The sequence below is a fragment of the Mirounga angustirostris genome, unplaced genomic scaffold (assembly GCF_029215605.1).
Source record: "Mirounga angustirostris isolate CCGP_5_RB_7025 unplaced genomic scaffold, mMirAng1.0.hap1 SCAF_3, whole genome shotgun sequence".
In the NCBI taxonomy this organism is placed as follows: Eukaryota; Metazoa; Chordata; class Mammalia; order Carnivora; family Phocidae; genus Mirounga; species Mirounga angustirostris.
The window spans coordinates 51443324-51462289 of record NW_026991711.1 but is presented as its reverse complement, the minus strand read 5'-3'; the positions used below and the strand labels follow the sequence as shown (position 1 = coordinate 51462289).

Below are 18966 nucleotides of genomic sequence, written 5' to 3'. Positions count from 1 at the left end.
CAGCTCAGGTCATGGTCCCAGGGTCCTGGGATCGAGCCCTGCATCGGGCTCCCTGCTCCACAGGAAGCCTCCTTCTCCCTCTCCCACTCCCCCTGCTTGTGTTCCCTCTCTCACTGTGTCTCTCTCTCTCTGTCAAATAAATAAATAAATAATCTTTAAAAAAAAAAACAAAAACAAAGAATCAGCTCTTGGCTTCGTTGATCTGTTGTACTGTTCTTTGTTTGTTTGCTTCAGTATCGATTATTTCTGCTCTAAGTTTTATTATTTCCCTTCTTCTGCTAGCTTTAGGCTTTATTTGCTGTTCCTTTTGTAGCTCCTTTAGGTGTAATGTTAGGTTGTGTATTTGAGACTTTTCTTGCTTCTTGAGATAGGCCTGTATTGCAATATACTTCCTTCTTAGGACCACCTTTGCTGCATCCCAAAGGTTTTTGGACTGTCATGTTCATGTTTTCATGTTCATTTGCTTCCATGTATTTTTTTTTTAACGTCTTCTTTAATTTCCTAGTTAACCCATTCATGTAAGATGTTCTTTAACCTACATGTATTTGTGGTCTGTCCAAATTTTTTCTTGTGGTTGGCTTCAAGTTTCATAGCATTGTGGTCAGAAACTATGCATGGTATGTCTCAGTCTCTTTGTACTTGTTGAGGACTGATTTGTGACCCAGTATGTGATCTATCCTGGAGAATGTTCCATGTGCACTCAAAAAGAATGTGTATTCTGCTGCTTTAGGATGGAATGTTCTGAATATATCTGTTAAGTCCATCTGGTCCAGTGTGTCATTCAAAGCCCTTGTTTCCTTGTTGATCTTCTGCCTATGTCCATTGCTGTGAGTGGGGTGTTAAAGTACTATTATTGTATTATTGTCAGTGAGTTTCTTTATGTTTGTTGTTCACTGATTTATATTTGGGTACTTGCAAGTTGGGAGCATAAATATTTACAATTGTTAGATTTTCTTGTTGGATAGACCCCTTTATTGATATAGTGCCCTCCTTCAGCTCTTGTTACAGTCTTTGGTTTAAACTTTAGTTTGTACTCTGGCTTTCTTTTGATGTCCGTTAGCATGATAGTAGATGGTTCTCCATCCCCTCATTTTCAATCTACAGGTGTCTTTAGGTCTAAAATGAGTTTCTTCTCTCTCTCGTTCTTTCTCTCAAATAAGTAAATAAAATAATTTTTTTTTAAAAAGGGTGCCTGGGTGGCTTAGTTGGTTAAGCATCTGTCTTCAGCTCAGGTCATTATCCCAGGGTCCTGGGATGAGTCCCACATTGGGCTCCCTGCTCAGCGGGGAGTCTGCTTCTCCCTCTCTCTCTGCCCCTCCTCCCTGCTTGTGGTCTCTCTCACACTTGCTCTCTCTTTCTGAAATAAAATAAAATCTTTAAAAAATATATAAATTAATTAATTAAATGAGTCTCTTATAGGCAGCATATAGATGGGTCTTATTTTTTTATCCATTCTAATACCCTGTGTCTTTTGATTGGAGCATTTAGTCCATTTACATTCAGATTATTGATGCATATGAATTTAGTGCCCATTGTGTTAGCTGTAAAGTTGGTGTTTCTGGTGATGTTCTGTCTTCCTTTCTAGTCTTTGTTGCTTTTGGTCTTTTTTTTCCCCCACTCAAAGAATCCCCTTTAATGTTTCGTGCAGGGCTGGTTTAGTGGTCACAAACTCCTTTAGTTTTTGCTTGTCTTGGAAACTCTTTATCTCTCCTTCTATTCTGAATGGCAGCCTTGCTGGATAAAGTATTCTTGGCTGCATATTTTTCCCATTCAGCATGTTGAATATATCATGCGAGTCCTTTCCGGCCTGCCAGGTTTCTGTGGATAGATCTGCTAGGACCCTGAAATGTCTTCCCTTATAGGTTAAGGACATTTTTCCCTTGCTGCTTTCAGGATTCTTTCCTTGTCTGTGTATTTTGTGAATTTGACTGTGATATGTCTTGGTGATAGCCAGCTTTTGTTGAATTCAATAGGAATTTTCTGTGCTTCTTGGATTTTGATGTCTGTTTCCTTCCCCACATTAGGGAAGTTTTCAGCTATAATTTGCTCAAATAAACCTGCCCCTTTTTCTCTTTCTTCTTCTCTGGGACTCCTATGATATGAATGTTACGCTTTGAAGAGTCACTGATTTCCCTAAGTCTACATTCATGATCCAATACTTTTCTTTCCCTCTTCTTTTCAGCTTCATTATTTTCCATAATTTTATCATCTACATCTATATCCTGTGCTTATCCATCCTTGTTATCATCACATCCAGTCAATTTTGCATCTTGATTATAGCATTTTTTACTTTGGCCTGACTAGTTTTTCAGTTCTTTTCTCTCTGCAGTAAGGGATTCTCTGGTATCTTCTATGATTTTCTCAAGCCCTGCTGGTATCCTTATAATTGTTGTTTTAAATTCTCATTCAGGCATCTTCTATCTCTTTTGATTAAATCCCGGCTATAACTTCTTCCTATTCTTTCTTTTGGGGTGAATTCTTCTGTCTTGTCATTTTGTCTAGGTCACTGTTTTTTTGTGATTGTTAGGAAAGCCTGTTATATTCCTGCTCCTGAGAGTAATGGCTATATTGAGAAGAGGTGTTCCCCCGCCCCCCCCCACGCAAAAAAAAGAGGTCCTATACTGTCTTGGGCCTAGAGATTCAGGAGGTGTTTCAGAGTGTGCACTCTGCTGTTGTGTTTTGTCTGCTCCTTCCCTCAGGTCAGTCCTCTGCAGTTTCTCCTTGCCTGCAGTGAGGGGTGTTTGGACCTTGTCCAGTGTGTGGCAAGTTTTAACTAGCTGTGTTTTGGCCTGCTTGTTATAAGCAGCTAGATCCAGGGGCACCTGGGTGGCTCAGTCAGTTAAGCATCTGCCTTTGGCTCAGGTCATGATCCCGGCGTCCTGGGATCGGGCCCCACGTCGGGCTCCCTGCTCAGCGGGGAGCCTGCTTCTTGCTCTCCCTCACCCTCTCCCCCTGCTTGTGCTCTCTCTGTCAAATAAATAAAATTAAAAAAAAAAAAAAAAAGGTAGATCCTATTTCCTCTAGAGCTGAAGTTTTGCAGCACTTTGTGATCTGTAGACTTGGTGCCTGTAAAGGATCTGTGCTGGTTTAGGGTGGGGCCTGCTGTGCTGCAGGCCCATTTGCCCTAGTGGAAATGTACCTCCAGGGTTTGGTGGGGCCAGAGCTTGGTGAGCTTGGTGAGCTTGGTGAGCTTGGTGTAAGTGGCTTCAGCCTCCACTGGGTGGCACTGTGTTGCTCTCTGAAGTCCGTCAGTGCTGGTGGGCGAGGGAGAAAATGGCCTTGCCCTGCTCGCTCTCCTGGAGCAGGGAGTTCGCACCAGCACTCTTCAGATGAGCAAACCATCACCCCTCTTGTGTCCCCGGCTTCCGTCAGATCCCTGCCATCACCCTGTTTGTATCTGAGCTGTCTGCGTACTAGACAGCACAATACTCCTGTGTTTTATCTCAGGCACATGGCTGTTTCAGAACTCCAAATTTTAGGGATCCACATGGCACAGACCCACGCTGATCCTCTTGGGGAAGGTCTCGCCACGCTAGCTGGTTCTGGTTTGTCCCAGAAAAGCAGTCGCACAACCACACGGCGGTTTATGGTAAAGCGCAGCTAAAAGCCAGCACCCAGGTTTGTTGCCCTCAGCTGGTGTCTCTGTTCCTACATAGGGAACAGGGACGCACCTCGGCGCCACTAGTTCTTCTGTCACCAGAAAGGCCATGCCACCGCTCCCAGATGCACTCCAAAAAGGGGACCAGGGGATCCTCAGACCACGCCTCCCACTTCCAGGTCTCCACCCTCCTTTCCCACCAGAGCAGCACTAAGCCCGCCAGGCACAACCCCATCGATGGCAAGAGCTTCTAAAACTTCAGACTTCGGGCTTCGCTGCTTATAAAAACTAGCAGTAGTCAGCCCCTCTCCTTTTCCCAGTCACTGGTTTTGGGGAATAGGTTTTGTTTTTGTGCAATCCCCTGCCTGCTGCTTTTCTCTCTCTCTCCCCCCCCACTTCTCTCCCCATGATCAGGGCTCCCTCCCTTCCGCAGCACCCCCAGCTTTTCTCTCCCCCAAATCAACTCTCCACAGCTCCTACCTTCCATGAGATGGTTTTTTCTACCTGTAGATATGCAGTTTGTGCTCTCAGTCCTCAGATCAATTTCTTGGGTGTTCAAAATGATTTGATATTTATCAAGCTGTGTTCAAGGGATGAGGCAAGCTTAGGGTCCCCCTACTCCTCCATCTTAACTCCTAAATATATACATTTATAAATATATATCTATACACATACACACTCCCCGTATCTTCTTTATCCATTCATCTATTTTTTTTTTTTAGATTTTATTTATTTACTAGAGAGAGAGTGAGAGAAAGCGAGGCAGACTCCCCGCTGAGCAGGGAGCCCGATGCCCCCGGGATCATGCCTGAGCCGAAGGCAGCCGCTTCACCGACTGAGCCCCCCAGGCGGCCCTATCCATTCATCTGTTGATGGACACTAGGGTTGTATCAAGTCATTTTTAAAACATCAGCTCTGTGCGAATTTGTGGCTTAAGGGCAGAAAGCTGAGTGCTCCTTGACTAAAACGGAGAATGGAGCAGCACTGCGTGCGGTGGGACTCTGAGCTGGGAGGGAGAGGCAGAGCTGTGGGTGTGAAAGTATGTGTAACCATCTGCAGATGCTACTGCTTCCAGTCTTCTCATCTGAAATATCTCCTTCAGATCTCAGAATCGAAATAGCCATCTACTGCTTTTATTAGCATGATTCAGGTATAGTTTCTAAAGTATGCTAAGTCTGAATTGTGTTTAATCCTTTGTGATCTTTTCCTGATTATCCTTTCCCCCTTTCTTTTTTTTTCTTAAGATTTTATTTATTTATTTATTTGAGAGAGAGAGAGATAGAGAAACAGCACGAGAGGGGAGAGGGTCAGAGGGAGAGGCAGGCTCCCTGCCGAGCCGGGAGCCCAATGTGGGACTCGATCCCAGGACTCCGGGACCATGACCTGAGCCGAAGGCAGTCGCTTAACCAACTGAGCCACCCAGGCGCCCTCCTTTCCCCCTTTCAAATGTTGCTGAGATCTATCTTTTTTTTCCAGTTTTGTGATATATCGTTGAGATCTCAGTTCTATCTTAATTTGGCTTCTGGAGGCTACAGTTTACCTTTGATCCTTGTTATTTTTCAGGGCTTGTGGTAGAATGCCAACAAGAACGATCACAGATTAAAAATAAAGAAATAGCTTTGCGTGTGTTGAGAGCTAGACTCTACCAGCAGATGATTGAGAAAGACAGGTGTCAGCAACAAAGTACTAGAAAACTGCAGGTAAGATTTATATAGCATAATAATACTTCTGCGGGGCCCTGGCTGGTTCAGTCAGAAGAGCATGTGATTCTTGATCTCGGGGTCATGAGTTTGAGTCCCATGTTGGGTGTAAGATTGCTTAAAATAAAAAATAATAGGGCGCCTGGGTGGCTCAGTTGGTTAAGCGACTGCCTTCGGCTCAGGTCATGATCCTGGAGTCCCGGGATCGAGTCCCGCATCGGGCTCCCTGCTCGGCGGGGAGTCTGCTTCTCCCTCTGACCCTCCCTCCTCTCATGTGCTCTCTCTCATTCTCTCTGTCTCAAATAAATAAATAAAATCTTTAAAAAATAATAATAATAATAATAATAATACCTTTGCACAAAGTCATCTTTTTTTTTTTTTAAGATTTTATTTATTTATTCATGAGAGAGAGAGAGAGGCAGAGGGAGAAGCAGACTCCCCACAGAGCAGGGAGCCCGATGCGGGACTCAGTCCCAGGACTCTGGGATCATGACCTGAGCCGAAGGCAGACGCTTAACCATCTGAGCCACCCAGGCGCCCCAAAGTCATCATTTTATGTAGAAAATGTAGCATTTGTTCTTGATCAAATGGGAATATCTTATAGCATAGGGGGGAAACAGGTTTATTTGTAAATAAGCAATAATTTCATGCACATGGACTAACTGATTATGGCTAAATTTAGACATGCCAGCTTGCAAATGAATACATGAGCTATGCATAAACTCAGAATTATTTCCCAGTTGTTTCCCTCCAGTGTTTGTATCATGACTGTTTTGAGAGGAGATTAGGTTAAAATAAAATAATTACCTGGAAATTAAGGGATTTGCAGATTTTTTATTTAAAAACCTATGCTTTTTTATTAAAACTCTGGGGTGAAAAGTAAATGGCACCGCAAAAAACTGGTAATGATGATTGTTACTGATGGGATGTGGGGGCAGGGGGTAAAAGAGAGATTTATTTCCACTATATATACCTTTTGTACTTTCCGAATTTTGTACTATATAAATGTCTAGTATTATTTATTCAAATATGTAGATAAATGCTAAGCAAAATGAATAAATGTTATTGTTTTAAGTAAACAAATTATAGGATTTTAAATCCTAAGAAATGTAAAGTTGGTCTTTGAGAGAGGTTGGAAGAGAAAGTGGAATAACTGTGCTTTTGTGTTGTTTGCAGATGGGTATGCTACACTAAATTTGGAAAACTTTGTGGCCTTTTAGGATAATGAATTATATAAACTTAACCATTAATTATTCTTTTTGCCTAGATGTCCTGATCTTCTCACACTTTTGCCCTTCTAGCTCTCCTTACCCACATTCTAACTTCCAAGTAGTAAAAGTGACAGGATTAATGGAATATTAATCCTCTGTGGTAATCCTAGATTGTTGTCTAGCATCAATCTATACATTTACAGATAGGAATGCTCATTAACAAACCATTGCTTCTTGGCACATAAGTGATAACATAAACACTAAGAACTCAGTGACATTTGAATTAATAAAAGACATTGGGATTGGGGGCGCCTGGGTGGCTCAGTCGTGTAGCGTCTGCCTTCGGCTCAGGTCATGATCTCAGGCTCCTGGGATCAAGCCCCACGTCGGGCTCCTTGCTCGGCAGGGAGTCGGCTTCTCCCTCTCCCTTTGTGCTCTCTCTCTCAAATACATAAATAAATAAAAATCTTAAAAAAAAAAAAAAGACATTGGGATTTACTTGCTGTTTGGCATTTTAGTACCAAATGTTTCACATAGTAATTTTTAAAGTAAGTAATTCAAGATTGGCCTCATGCAAATTGTGTGTGTGTGTGTCTATGTGTGTGTGTCCTCTTCAGAAATTTCTGGTTTCAAGAGCCAGAAAAGACCTCCATGCCTCCCAATTAACTTGTTCATCTGTGTGAAACTTTTTAGTAGGTATTTCTTTTTTTTTTTTTTTTTTAAGATTTTATTTATTGGGGCGCCTGGGTGGCTCAGTTGGTTAAGCGACTGCCTTCCGCTCAGGTCATGATCCTGGAGTCCCGGGATCGAGTCCCGCATCGGGCTCCCTGCTTGGCAGGGAGTCTGCTTCTCCCTCTGACCCTCCTCCCTCTCATGCTCTCTGTCTCTCATTGTCTCTCTCGCAAATAAATAAAATCTTAAAAAAAAAAAAAGATTTTATTTATTTATTTGACAGAGAGATAGGGAGAGAGGGAACACAAGCAGGGGGAATAGAAGAGGGAGAAGCAGGCCTCCCGCGGAGCAGGGAGCCCGATGCAGGGCTCGATCCCAGGACCCTGGGATCATGACCTGAGCCGAAGGCAGACGCTTAAAGACTGAGCCACCCAGGCGCCCCTTAGTAGGTATTTCTTTTTTTTTTTTTTTTATTCTTATGTTAATCCCCATACATTACAACATTAGTTTTAGATGAAGTGTTCCATGATTCATTGTTTGTGCACAACACCCAGTGCTCCATGCAGAATGTGCCCTCCTCAATACCCACCACCAGGCTAACCCATCCTCCCACCCCCCTCCCCTCTAGAACCCTGTTTGTTTTTCAGAGTCCATTGTCTCTCATGGTTCATCTACCCCTCCGATTTCCCCCGCTTCATTCTTCCCCTCCCGCTACCTTCTTCTTCTTCTTCTTTTTTTTTTTCTTAACATATATTGCATTATTTGTTTCAGAGGTACAGATCTGAGATTCAACAGTCTTGCACAATTCACAGCGCTTACCAGAGCACATACCCTCCCCAGTGTCTATCACCCAGTCCCCCCATCCCTCCCACCCCACCCCCCACTCCAACAACACTCAGTTTGTTTCCTGCGATTAAGAATTCCTCATATCAGTGAGATCATATGATACATGTCTTTCTCTTTTTGACTTATTTCACTCAACATAATACCCTCTAGTTCCATCCACGTCGTTGCAAATGGCAAGATCTCATTCCTTTTGACCCCTTAGTAGGTATTTCTAAGCTTAGTTTTTTTAGTTGAAAAAAACTATTAGTTGCAGTTGAAAAAAAATTAGTTGAAGTTTTTGCTTCAACTAATACATATAGTAGCTTTTATAAGGCAGGCATTATGCCAGGTTCTCAACCTTGGCTCCATTTATCTCCTGAAGAGCTTTGTATATGCCTCAGGCCCCAGCCCCCAGGAGTCTGACATAATTGATTTGGGTGGGAGCCTGGGCAGTAATATGGTGCTTTGGGATAGTAGTTTCCATACCTGGTTGGTTGCAGAATGGATGGCATGAGGAATGTTCTAAAAATCCATGATCCCTGCTTTGGTATATCCGAGATTAGACTTTAAAATCTTTAATTTTAAAAAATTCTCCTGATGGTCAGCCATATTTAATTCAGTTTCATATCATTTGCCTGAGGGGCTAAGAAAATAAGTTACAGAAACGTCTTTTTAGCCTTAAAAAGTGAAAGTGAGGGACGTCTGGGTGGCTCAGTCAGTTATGCATATGCCTTCGGCTCAGGTCATGTTCCCAGGGTCCTGGGATCGAGTCCTGCATTGGGCTCCCTGCTCAGCGAGAGCCTGCTTCTCCCTCTCCCTCTGCCCTTCCTCCCTCTCATGCTCTCTCACTCTCTCTAATAAATAAATAAAATCTTTTCAAAAAACTGAAACTGTTAAAATAGAAAGTCATTTATAAGTATGTTTTCCATTGTAATAAAGGTAATTATAAAGTTAAAATATGAATTACCTTTTTGTTATGGCACAGGTGGGAACAAGAGCCCAGTCAGAGAGAATTCGGACATATAATTTCACCCAGGATAGAGTCACTGACCACAGGATAGCATATGAAGTTCGTGATATTAAGGTAATATAACAATATGCTTTATGTACCTTTGCTTTTCAAAGAAAGTGTACTCAAATTTTAGAAATCTAAAACATTACCAAGTAATTTAAAATCATTAAGCCTGTTTAAGGTAGTATCCCCAAATAGGCAAACATTCATATTAGTTTGTTGGTAAGAAATGGGGTCTTAGGGGCGCCTGGGTGGCTCAGTCGTTAAGCGTCTGCCTTCGGCTCAGGTCATGATCCCAGGGTCCTGGGATCGAGCCCCACATCCGGCTCCCTGCTCTGCGGGAAGCCTGCTTCTCCCTCTCCCACTCCCCCTGCTTGTGTTCCCTCTCTTGCTGTCTCTCTCTCTCTCAAATAAATAAATAAAATCTTAAAAAAAAAAAAAGAAATGGGGTCTTAGTGCCAGTTGGAAACAGTTCTCTTTGAAGTCCAAATTCTTGCTGTGCAATCACAGTGTATTAAGGTATATTCAATATACATATATACAATGTATCAGATTCCTATTGCTTTGTAACAAATTACCAGAAACCTCTTGGCTTAAAATAATATTTATTATCTTATGGTTACAGTAGGTTAGAAATCTGGGCACAGCAGAGCTGGGTTCTCTTCCCTCGGGTCCTAAAGACCACCCACAAGTTGCTTGCTAAGTGGCCCCTCCATATACCCTCTCCCACTTTGAATTTCTTGCAGGAATGGCTCAAGCCTTTTTAAGGCTCACCTGTTTAGGTCAGGCCCACCCCGGTAATATTCCTTTTGAATGACTCAACATCAACTGATTAATATCACTGGAGTGATATTCCATCATATTCACAGCTTCTGCCTCCCCATAAGGGAGGGAATTCTGCAAGGTGTGCACACCAGGGGGCGTCCTAGAGTTCTGCCTACCACGATGAATTATTCATGAGATTTAGGAGTTATAATTATGCTGTTGGGTAAAGACCCTGTCAGCATGGTTTGAACATTAACCTAACTAAATCCCATTTGGCCAGACCATTGGCATTAATACATTAATGATGAAGCACAAGAAAATTCCCCCTTTTGTTTCCCCTGAAGGGGAAAATGAACTGGTTCTCATAAAGGATTATATACAAAAGACAAGAGGTAGATGGTTTTGATTTTTTTCCTTGATGTCATGTGATACCTAGGGCTTCTTTCACTTGATTCTGTCCCAGTCTATACTCAAAATTAAAGTCCTAATTTTACAAGGGAAATGTCTGTGTTTTTAAAATATTTAGAAATTTCTTTGTATCTTATGCCACTTCCGCTGTCTTCCTAGCAATTTAATACTGTCTCGAATAGGAACATAATAGCCTTGTCAAAAAGGAGAAAATATTTGCTAACTTCCCTTTCCTCAGGAAACACACAGTAATAACCAAACATGTTTGGCCATATTGTTCTGATTACACCATATTCTTTCAGTTGTTTTTCTGGTAGTGGTGATGGTTTTCCTTGAGACGGCTGCATTCTTATGACCGGTAATATTTTTTAGAATAGCCCTTAGGTCCCGAGTTAGTATTCAGTGTTGAAACAGAGGGAGGTTAAGTGGCTTTTATAGTTATAAAATATCTGGCTTTGACCTGAATGCTAACATGTTATTACTAACTAAACTAACATGCCAGATTCAGAAATAATTAGGGAATTATACTTGTGTGCTCTCATAATGACTAACCAGCCCATTGGAAAGAAAAAAAAGCATCCCATATTAGTGAAAGGATAAAGTTTGGAAATGTCATGAAAAAAATGTAGTAAAACATTAAAATCTGTATGAGGGACAATAAAGAGACTAGTAGGAGTGAGTAACTTAGGAAGAGAATAGTTGTAGATGAGGCAGGGAGAGCGATATGGGCCTTAACCCCGGGGACAATGGCCACAGGACAGAATGGAAGGAGTGGAGAGGGAAGAAAGTGGATGTCTGCAGGACCCAGCTCAGCTAAGCTCAGCTTTGCGCCTTTATCTTAGAGGCTGCCCTCTCCCTACTCCATTTACATAGTTCTTGATGAAGCTGCTCTGCTCTTACAGGATCATGGTCCTGACCCAAGACAATAATTGGTTTGTTTGGGGAAGAAATCAGAACAAGCCCCCACCAATGAGTTCCTTCCTAGCATTTTTAAACTGGAGACAAAGAGGGCCATTCTCTCAGATAAAACTGAAATATGTAAAATGTATAAGAGGTTAGAAGCCACATTTCCAAACCATGAAGGGAAGGCAATGTTCAGTAAGAGATGAAGCTGATATTGAAAGGAGCAAAAATAGAACTAGATGGAAAGAATCTTGATGATACTAATCCCCACATTCATCTGTTCCTGTGGCCAGCTTCACTCCCAGGGCAGTGGCAGTAGCCTTTCCATTCCTATCCTTGGGTTCTATGAGATCACCTCGTATTCTTAGTATGAGTTCTCCTGTAGGTAATTGTATTTTTACTTTTATTCATCTAGATCATATGCACAGACTACCCTGTAATATACTGTTTTATGTTTTTATTCTGCTTCTTAAAGTCCTTGTGCAAATTCCTTAACATCAGCCTATCTCCTGCCTTGTATTCCTCTCGCACTGGAAATTTCCTCTTGCCCTTTATACTTTGTTTCTGTGCCTTTCTTCACCCTCATTCTTTTGACTGAAATGCTCTGCTTGTCTCTATTTGGAGAAAACACTGTTCTGTTTTTAAGATCTAATGCAAACTTGTTCTTCCTTCCTAGACTCTTCCCTGATACTACCTTCTTCTTAAAATTAACCTTCCAGCCCTCACTTGCTTCTTTTTAAATTTCTTGCACTGATAGTGGTGCCTAGCTCTGTCACTAGATTATGAGTTTCCGAAGATTAGGAATCTCAAATCCTTCAACTTTGGTCTTTGTGTCTCTAGCACTCTGATTAATCCAATCAAACTCTAAATGTGATGTGATTATCAGTTAAGAGTGATAATCCTTTTAACATAATTTCCAAATGATGAAATCACCTTGGCAATACCATGATAATTTGAGCTCTGGGCCTGCTGATTTTATAAGCAATTCCCCATATTATGCTCAAAATGGTATAAATTTTAATTTCAAAACTTCATCATAGGGCTTTTGCTTTACTTTTAAATTTTGATTGGTTTTAATATATGCTGGTGTTTTGTGGAATACAAAGATACTAAGGCATCTTTTCTGCTACAGTTTAACTTAAAAGATGAATATATATACTTAACCTAAAATTCAACTTAAAGGGGGCACCTGGGTGGCTCAGTCGGTTAAGCCTCTGCCTCCATGGTCTTGGGGTCCTGGGATCCAGCCCCCAGTCAGGCTTCTTGCTCAGCGGGGAATCTGCTTCTCCCTCTCCTGCTCCCCCTGCTTGTTCTCTCTCTCTGTCAAATAAATGAATCTTAAAAAAAAATAAAAGTCAACTTTAAGATCATTCAAGAAAGACCAAACACAAGTTTAGTTCACACCGGGGCACCTGGTGGCGCAGTCGGTTGGGCTCCCAGCTCTTGGTTTCGGCTTGGGTCATGATCTTAGGGTCCTGGGATCGAGCCCAGCACAGAGTCTGCTCGAGACTCTTTCTCCCTCTCACTCTGCCCCTCCTCCCTGCTCTCTTTCTCTCTCTCTAAGGTAAATAAAATCTTAAACATGCCGACATCAAAACTTTAAATGTTCTGTGTTCCAGATGTTGACACAGAAATATTTCCATTAGGCCAGTGTCTAGATTTTGAACATTTCTAAAATACGAGACTGTGCTAATTCACTGTGCCCAACTCTGTTACACAGAACTTCTGTAACACAGGAAAAAAACACAGGTACTAAAAGTTATTTTAGTGACTTACAGAGAAGAACTGTAGGGAAGACTACAGGGAAGTCTAACAACACTTTTAACCCAAAGGACTTATTTTGGGGTAACCATAAGAGCATTTATTTTTCTGAACTTTTTATTTGGAAATTTTCAAGTATATATTGAGACTGGTGCAGTATACACCCTCTACCTAGATGCAGCAGTTGTTAACATTTGCCTTCTCTTCCTCTTCTACCGCCTGTGGTGTTGATGAGCCATTTGAAAGCAAGTTGTGGACCTCAAAACGCTTATCCCCTAAATATTTTGGCATAAATCTTTTTTTTTTTTTTTTTTTTGGTCACCCAGACCTTCTAGATTTTAAAACCGCCATATTTCCAATTTAAGAAGAACCAGAACTAGTATAAGCCCCTTTCGGATGAAATAAAATCAAAATTTGAAGGTTGGCATGAGAAGTGCGAGCGCGGGAATGGCCCTGGGGATGTCCAGAGGATTTGGCGAGCAGAGATTGGCAGGGAGCAGAGATTGGCAGGGAGCAGAGATTGGCAGGGAGTGGTAGGTGTGCGGGTTCAAGTGGCAGCAAACTGCCTGGGATGTTGATTGAGGCATTTTAGTCTTTTTTACCCTGGGGAAATAATGTGTTATGAATGACAAGGGTGGAATTTTCAGGACAAGAGTAAAAAACCCTTATCTCTTCTCGGGAACAAAAGAAGGGATTCAGCAAACATATCCTCCCAAAGATGGTTTGAGATCCTAGAACCCTGTTGTCAGGAACATCAAGCAAAGGAATTTAAAGAGAGATTCAGATCTCCTTTGTGTTGTTGTCTCCAGAGTTGTTGGAAAGATCCAACACCCAGAAGCTTGATTTTTAAACAAAATGCTAATGTAAACAATTAAAAGAGAGTAGAATTCCATTTACTCTTCCGGATTCACTTTTTATAAGAAGCCAATATAACCGGGGATCCTCCCAAGTAAGCAGATTGTTCATTATATTAGAGAACCACCTTAGTAATCCACTGTTGCTATTAAATAGTGACTCTAAGGAAGCAAAGTAAATACACATTTAATTCTTTGCTTTGTTTCTCCTTTATTTCTAGTAATCAGGTTTTTTTTTTTTTTTTTTTTTTTTTTTAAAGATTTTATTTATTTGACAGAGAGAGACACAGCGAGAGAAGGAACACAAGCAGGGGGAGCACGAGAGGGAGAAGCAGGCTTCCCGCTGAGCAGGGAGCCCGATGCGGGGCTCGATCCCAGGACCCTGGGATCACGACCTGAGCTGAAGGCAGACGCTTAACGACTGAGCCACCCAGGCGCCCCTAGTAATCAGGTTTTTATAATAACTCTTTTACCGGGGCGCCTGGGTGGCTCAGTCGTTGGGCGTCTGCCTTCGGCTCAGGTCGTGGTCCCAGAGTCCTGGGATCAAGCCCCGCATCGGGCTCCCTGCTCGGCGGGAAGCCTGCTTCTCCCTCTCCCACTCCCCCTGCTTGTGTTCCCTCTCTCGCTGTGTCTCTCTCTGTCAAATAAATAAATAAAATCTTTTAAATAATAATAATAATAATAATAATAATAATAATAATAATAATAATAATAATAATAACTCTTTTACCAGGAATTTTTATGTGGGGAGAAGTGTCTGGATCAGCTAATTCAGAGACTGCTTCATTCAGCAGATGAAGAAGCCATTACTGAATTTTTGGATGAAAACCTTAAATCAGCAAAATAAATGCAGATTTATTATTTATTATTATATAAATGAAAGGGACCTATCTCAAGAAGCAAGCTGTTCATAAAGTATAGCTAAAATTACACGGTATGTACAAATATATTTTTTAATGAATAAGTCACATTTCTTGACCTAAGAGCTTATAAAGTAAATCCAACTCTTCAAGCAGAAAACAAGCATGTGTTGTTGAAGAGAAATAAAGTATTGAGAATTGACTATGTGATACAAGTTTATAAACTCTGTAAACCCCTGTTTCAAGAAAAAGTATTGTTAATCATGTTAAAATTAGGTTTTAAACTGCTACTTTTAAATAAAAAATAAATAAAAATTGTGAAGAATAGGAGTCAATAACTGAGCATCTCCAGGATACAGATTGTAGAGCTCTTTGAGAGTGGAACAAATTCTATACAGTATAAACTACAAACCAGTATTTAAAGTGAACTGTCTGCTTGGCTTTTATTTCTCATTTTTCTTTGGCCTAACATGAGCATCAACAGATGAGGTGTAACATGAGTAATTCTCTACGCCTGGTTTTGTGCAGTGATGTACATAGAACCCAGTCCTTACCTTACAGAGCTTCCAGTTGAATGACAGAGCCAAAATAGAAACCACGAGCTGTAATACCAAGTGACATGATGTACTTGTTCTCAGGAAGTTTCTTGAGTAAAAAAGAAAGGGGTTATTATTTTAGACATTCCTCAGAAGGAAATTATGTGCCCAGGAAAGACTACCTAAAATAGAGTTTTAAGGGTGCCTGGGTGGCTCAGTTGGTTAAGCGACTGCCTTCGGCTCAGGTCATGATCCTGGAGTCCCGGGATCGAGTCCCACATCGGGCTCCCTGCTCAGCAGGGGGTCTGCTTCTCCCTCTGCCCTCTTCCCTCTCGTGCTCTCTGTCTCTCATTCTCTCTTTCTCAAATAAATAAATAAAATCTTAAAAAAAAAAAGATTAAAAAAAAAGTTTTAAGACCAATGGAATTAGGAGGTGAAAATAGAGGTGAAATTATTTTTCCCCAGTTTTTTATTTTGAAAATCTTCAAGCACATAGAAAAAGTTTTTAAAATAATTTTTAAGAAATAGTGCAGTGAACTACTAGGTATTTACCCAAAGGATACAAAAATAAAGATTCAAAAGGGTACATGCACCCCAGTGTTTATAGCAACATTATCAACAATAGCAAAACTATGGAAAGAGATCAAAGAATAGAGAAAGAAGATGTGGTAATATATACAATGGAATATTACTCAGCCATCAAAAAAATGAAATCCTGCCATTTGCAAAGATGTGGATGGAGATAGAGTATTATGCTAAGCGAAATAAATCAATCAGAGAAAGACAAATACCATATGATCTCACTCGTGTGAAATTTAAGAAACAAAACAGATGAACATATGGGGGTGGGAAGAGAGAGGGAAACAAACCATAAGAGACTCAATAGAGAACATTCTGAGGGTTGATGGAGGGAGGGGAGGTGGGTGAGGGATGGGTTAAATGGGTGATGGGCATTAAGGAGGGCATTTGTTATGATAAGCACTGTAAGTGATAAATCACTGAATTCCACTCCTGAAACCAATATCTCACTGTATGTTAACTAACTAGAATTTAAATAAAAATTTGAAAAGAAAAAAAAAGGAAATAGAGCCAAACCAAAAAAAAAAAAAAAGGAAAGAAATAGTGCTAATGAACAGTATATATTACCATTTTGCTACAGTTGTCTTTTGCTCTCTCCGTACATATAAACATATGTGTGGTGGTTATTGGACCATTTAAGTCAGTTGCAGACGTTGTAACTCCACACCAAAATATCTCAGCATGTCCTAAAAATAAGGACATTCTCCTACAAATCAAAACTCCATTATTACACTTAATTGTATAATAATAATTATATAATATGATCTAATATCTATCACATATTAAAATTTCTTCAGTTATCCCTAAAATGTCTTTTTTAGCTGTTTTTGTTTGTTAGTTTTATGCAATCCAGGGTCCAACCAAGATTCATACACTGTATTTGGTTGTATGTCTTTAGTGTTTGGATTAATCCCCCAGCCTTTTTTCCACTTGACGTTGAGCCAGAGGCACACCACTAAGCTGCTCTAGGATACCTGACTCTAAGAAATTGAGTAAATTAATGGTTTTTGCTGCAAATTTGGGGGTAATTTGTTATACCAAATTGTATGTAATGAATATACCCAGTGGCCTTTCATCTCATTGATTTAACATCAGTTAATGATTCCTGCTTTGCCCTGTTCCACTGGGGTTAAAAAATGGTGATGTTCTTGTTCTTTCTACATTAATAGCTGGCATTCTTTAAAGAAAGCTTTCCTTTGTTTTTCCTCTCACTTTCTCTTAAGTTGAGAGATAATTTAATCCTATTTGGATCAATATCATTATTCCCCCAGGGGTAAACATTGCCCTCTAAAATAATTGATGTTTCTGGAGAATCTGATTTAATTTGAAATAACATTCAATTAAATAGGGAGTTTCAGGGTAAGCATTAGAAACTGATTTTTATTGTCGGGTAGTTTACATAACAGAAACATCCTGGGGCGACTGGCTGGCACAGTCAGAAGAACATGAGACTCTTGATCTAGGGGTCATGAGTTTGGGCCCCACATTGGGCATAGAGATTACTTAAAAAAAAAATAAAAACATTTTTTAAAAGAAACATTTATCCAAGGAAATGTAAATTAAAATACTGCATGAATCAAGGCAAAATGAAGATAGTCTAATTTGCTATATGATGTCAAATGTGAGATCACATGTCATTTCAAATTTTTTTTTCAGAAAAAAATCAATACATAAACCTCAAAATATGATGTCTGCAAAAAATTCATTAATTTAAGAAAGTGAAAAATTGTAAGAGGGAAAGCAAGAGAAAGGGGCATTGATGTGTTCTATTCATTCATTTGATGGTCAGTATTAACATTCTATACATGGCAAGGAAGGGCAGGCTCTAAGAGGGAACGAGAACAAAAGGAAAAGTGCTTCTTCAGCCAAAGAGAGGCTCTGCCTTCCTGGAAGGAAGTCCAGAGCTTCCTACCACCACCAAGGTCTTTGCCCTTCCCTCGTTTTCCAGCTCTGGCTTTCCCTTAAAACACACACTTTATTTGGAGGGAAAAAAAATCAAAACAAAAGTTGGAACTATGAACCTATAAAAATCTTGGGTGGTGTTTTTTCTCAAACCTCTGTATAAGTACAAATCACTTGGGGATCTCGCCATAATGCAGATTTTAATTCAGAAGTTCTGGGGCCTGTTCTGCATTTCCACAATTCATTTCATTTCCACAAGCTCCCAGATGAAGGTGGATACTTCTGACTCACAAACAGCACTTGGAGTGGCAAAGATATAGGATACCTATTATTCAATGAGTACTTTCAGTTGTTATACATATTTTTGTATAATGAGTTTCAGTTAAACTTGTCATCCTACTTCATTCAGATAGACAAATTTATCTCCCAAACTACGAAGATAAAGTTGACATCTTTTAACTGTTAGTAGAAAAATGTTAGGAATCGGGGCGCCTGGGTGGCTCAGTCATTAAGCGTCATGATCCCAGGGTCCTGGGATCGAGCCCTGCATCAGGCTCCCTGCTTGGCGGGGAGCCTGCTTCTCCCTCTCCCACTCCCCCTGCTTGTGTTCCCTCTCTCGCTATATTTCTCTCTGTCAAATAAATAAAAAAAGAAAAAAATGTTAGGAATCAACCTATAAGCCAATGATAAATCAGGGTTTTTGTAAAAAATTTGAAAAGCCAAAGTTTATTGCCTCATATGCACAGCACCTTTAGAATACCAAAGAATAATAAACTTTATTTAGAAAATAAACGAGATATTTTTAATTGACTTTAAAATTTTGTCAAGGGGGCGCCTGGGTGGCTCAGTTGGTTAAGCAACTGCCTTCGGCTCAGGTCATGATCCTGGAGTCCCGGGATCGAGTCCCGCATCGGGCTCCTTGCTCAGCAGGGAGTCTGCTTCTCCCTCTGACCCTCTCCCCCTCATGCTCTCTCTGTCTCTCATTCTCTCTCTCTCAAATAAATAAATAAAATCTTAAAAAAAAAAAAACCTACCTTTAAAAAAAATAAAATAAAATTTAGTCAAGGAATCTAAGATCAACAAACTACTACAGTCAAAAAACTAAAAGAAACTATCTTTAAAAGCATCTTACTCTGCAAACTCAACACCCAAAGAACAAATAATCCAATCAAGAAATGGGCAGAAGACATGAACAGACATTTTTCCAAAGAAGACATCCAAATGCCCAACAGACACATGAAAAAGTGCTCAACATCACTTGGCATCAGGGAAATCCAAATCAAAACCTCAATGAGATACCACCTCATACCAGTCAGGATGGCTAAAATTAACAAGTCAGGAAACAACAGATGTTGGTGAGGATGTGGAGAAAGGGGAACC

The 18966-nt window shown here is 40.5% G+C and overlaps 1 protein-coding gene across 10 annotated transcripts in view; it reads left to right on the top strand.

Moving 5' to 3' along the window:
- Positions 1-18615, top strand: part of MTRF1 (mitochondrial translation release factor 1) — a 73204-nt gene extending 54589 nt beyond the window's left edge. For 5 of the 10 annotated variants that reach the window (XM_054506345.2, XM_054506342.2, XM_064586043.1 and 2 more), the window contains 3 exons: positions 5162-5298; positions 8992-9090; positions 14443-18615. In XM_054506345.2, coding sequence (XP_054362320.1) covers positions 5162-5298; positions 8992-9090; positions 14443-14556 — 350 coding nt within the window. In that variant the 3' untranslated portion in view covers positions 14557-18615. The remainder of the gene's footprint in view (positions 1-5161; positions 5299-8991; positions 9091-14442) is intronic. The other 5 variants (XR_010409989.1, XM_064586045.1, XM_064586047.1 and 2 more) reach the window with 3 other exon arrangements.
- The last annotated feature ends 351 nt before the right edge of the window (positions 18616-18966 follow it).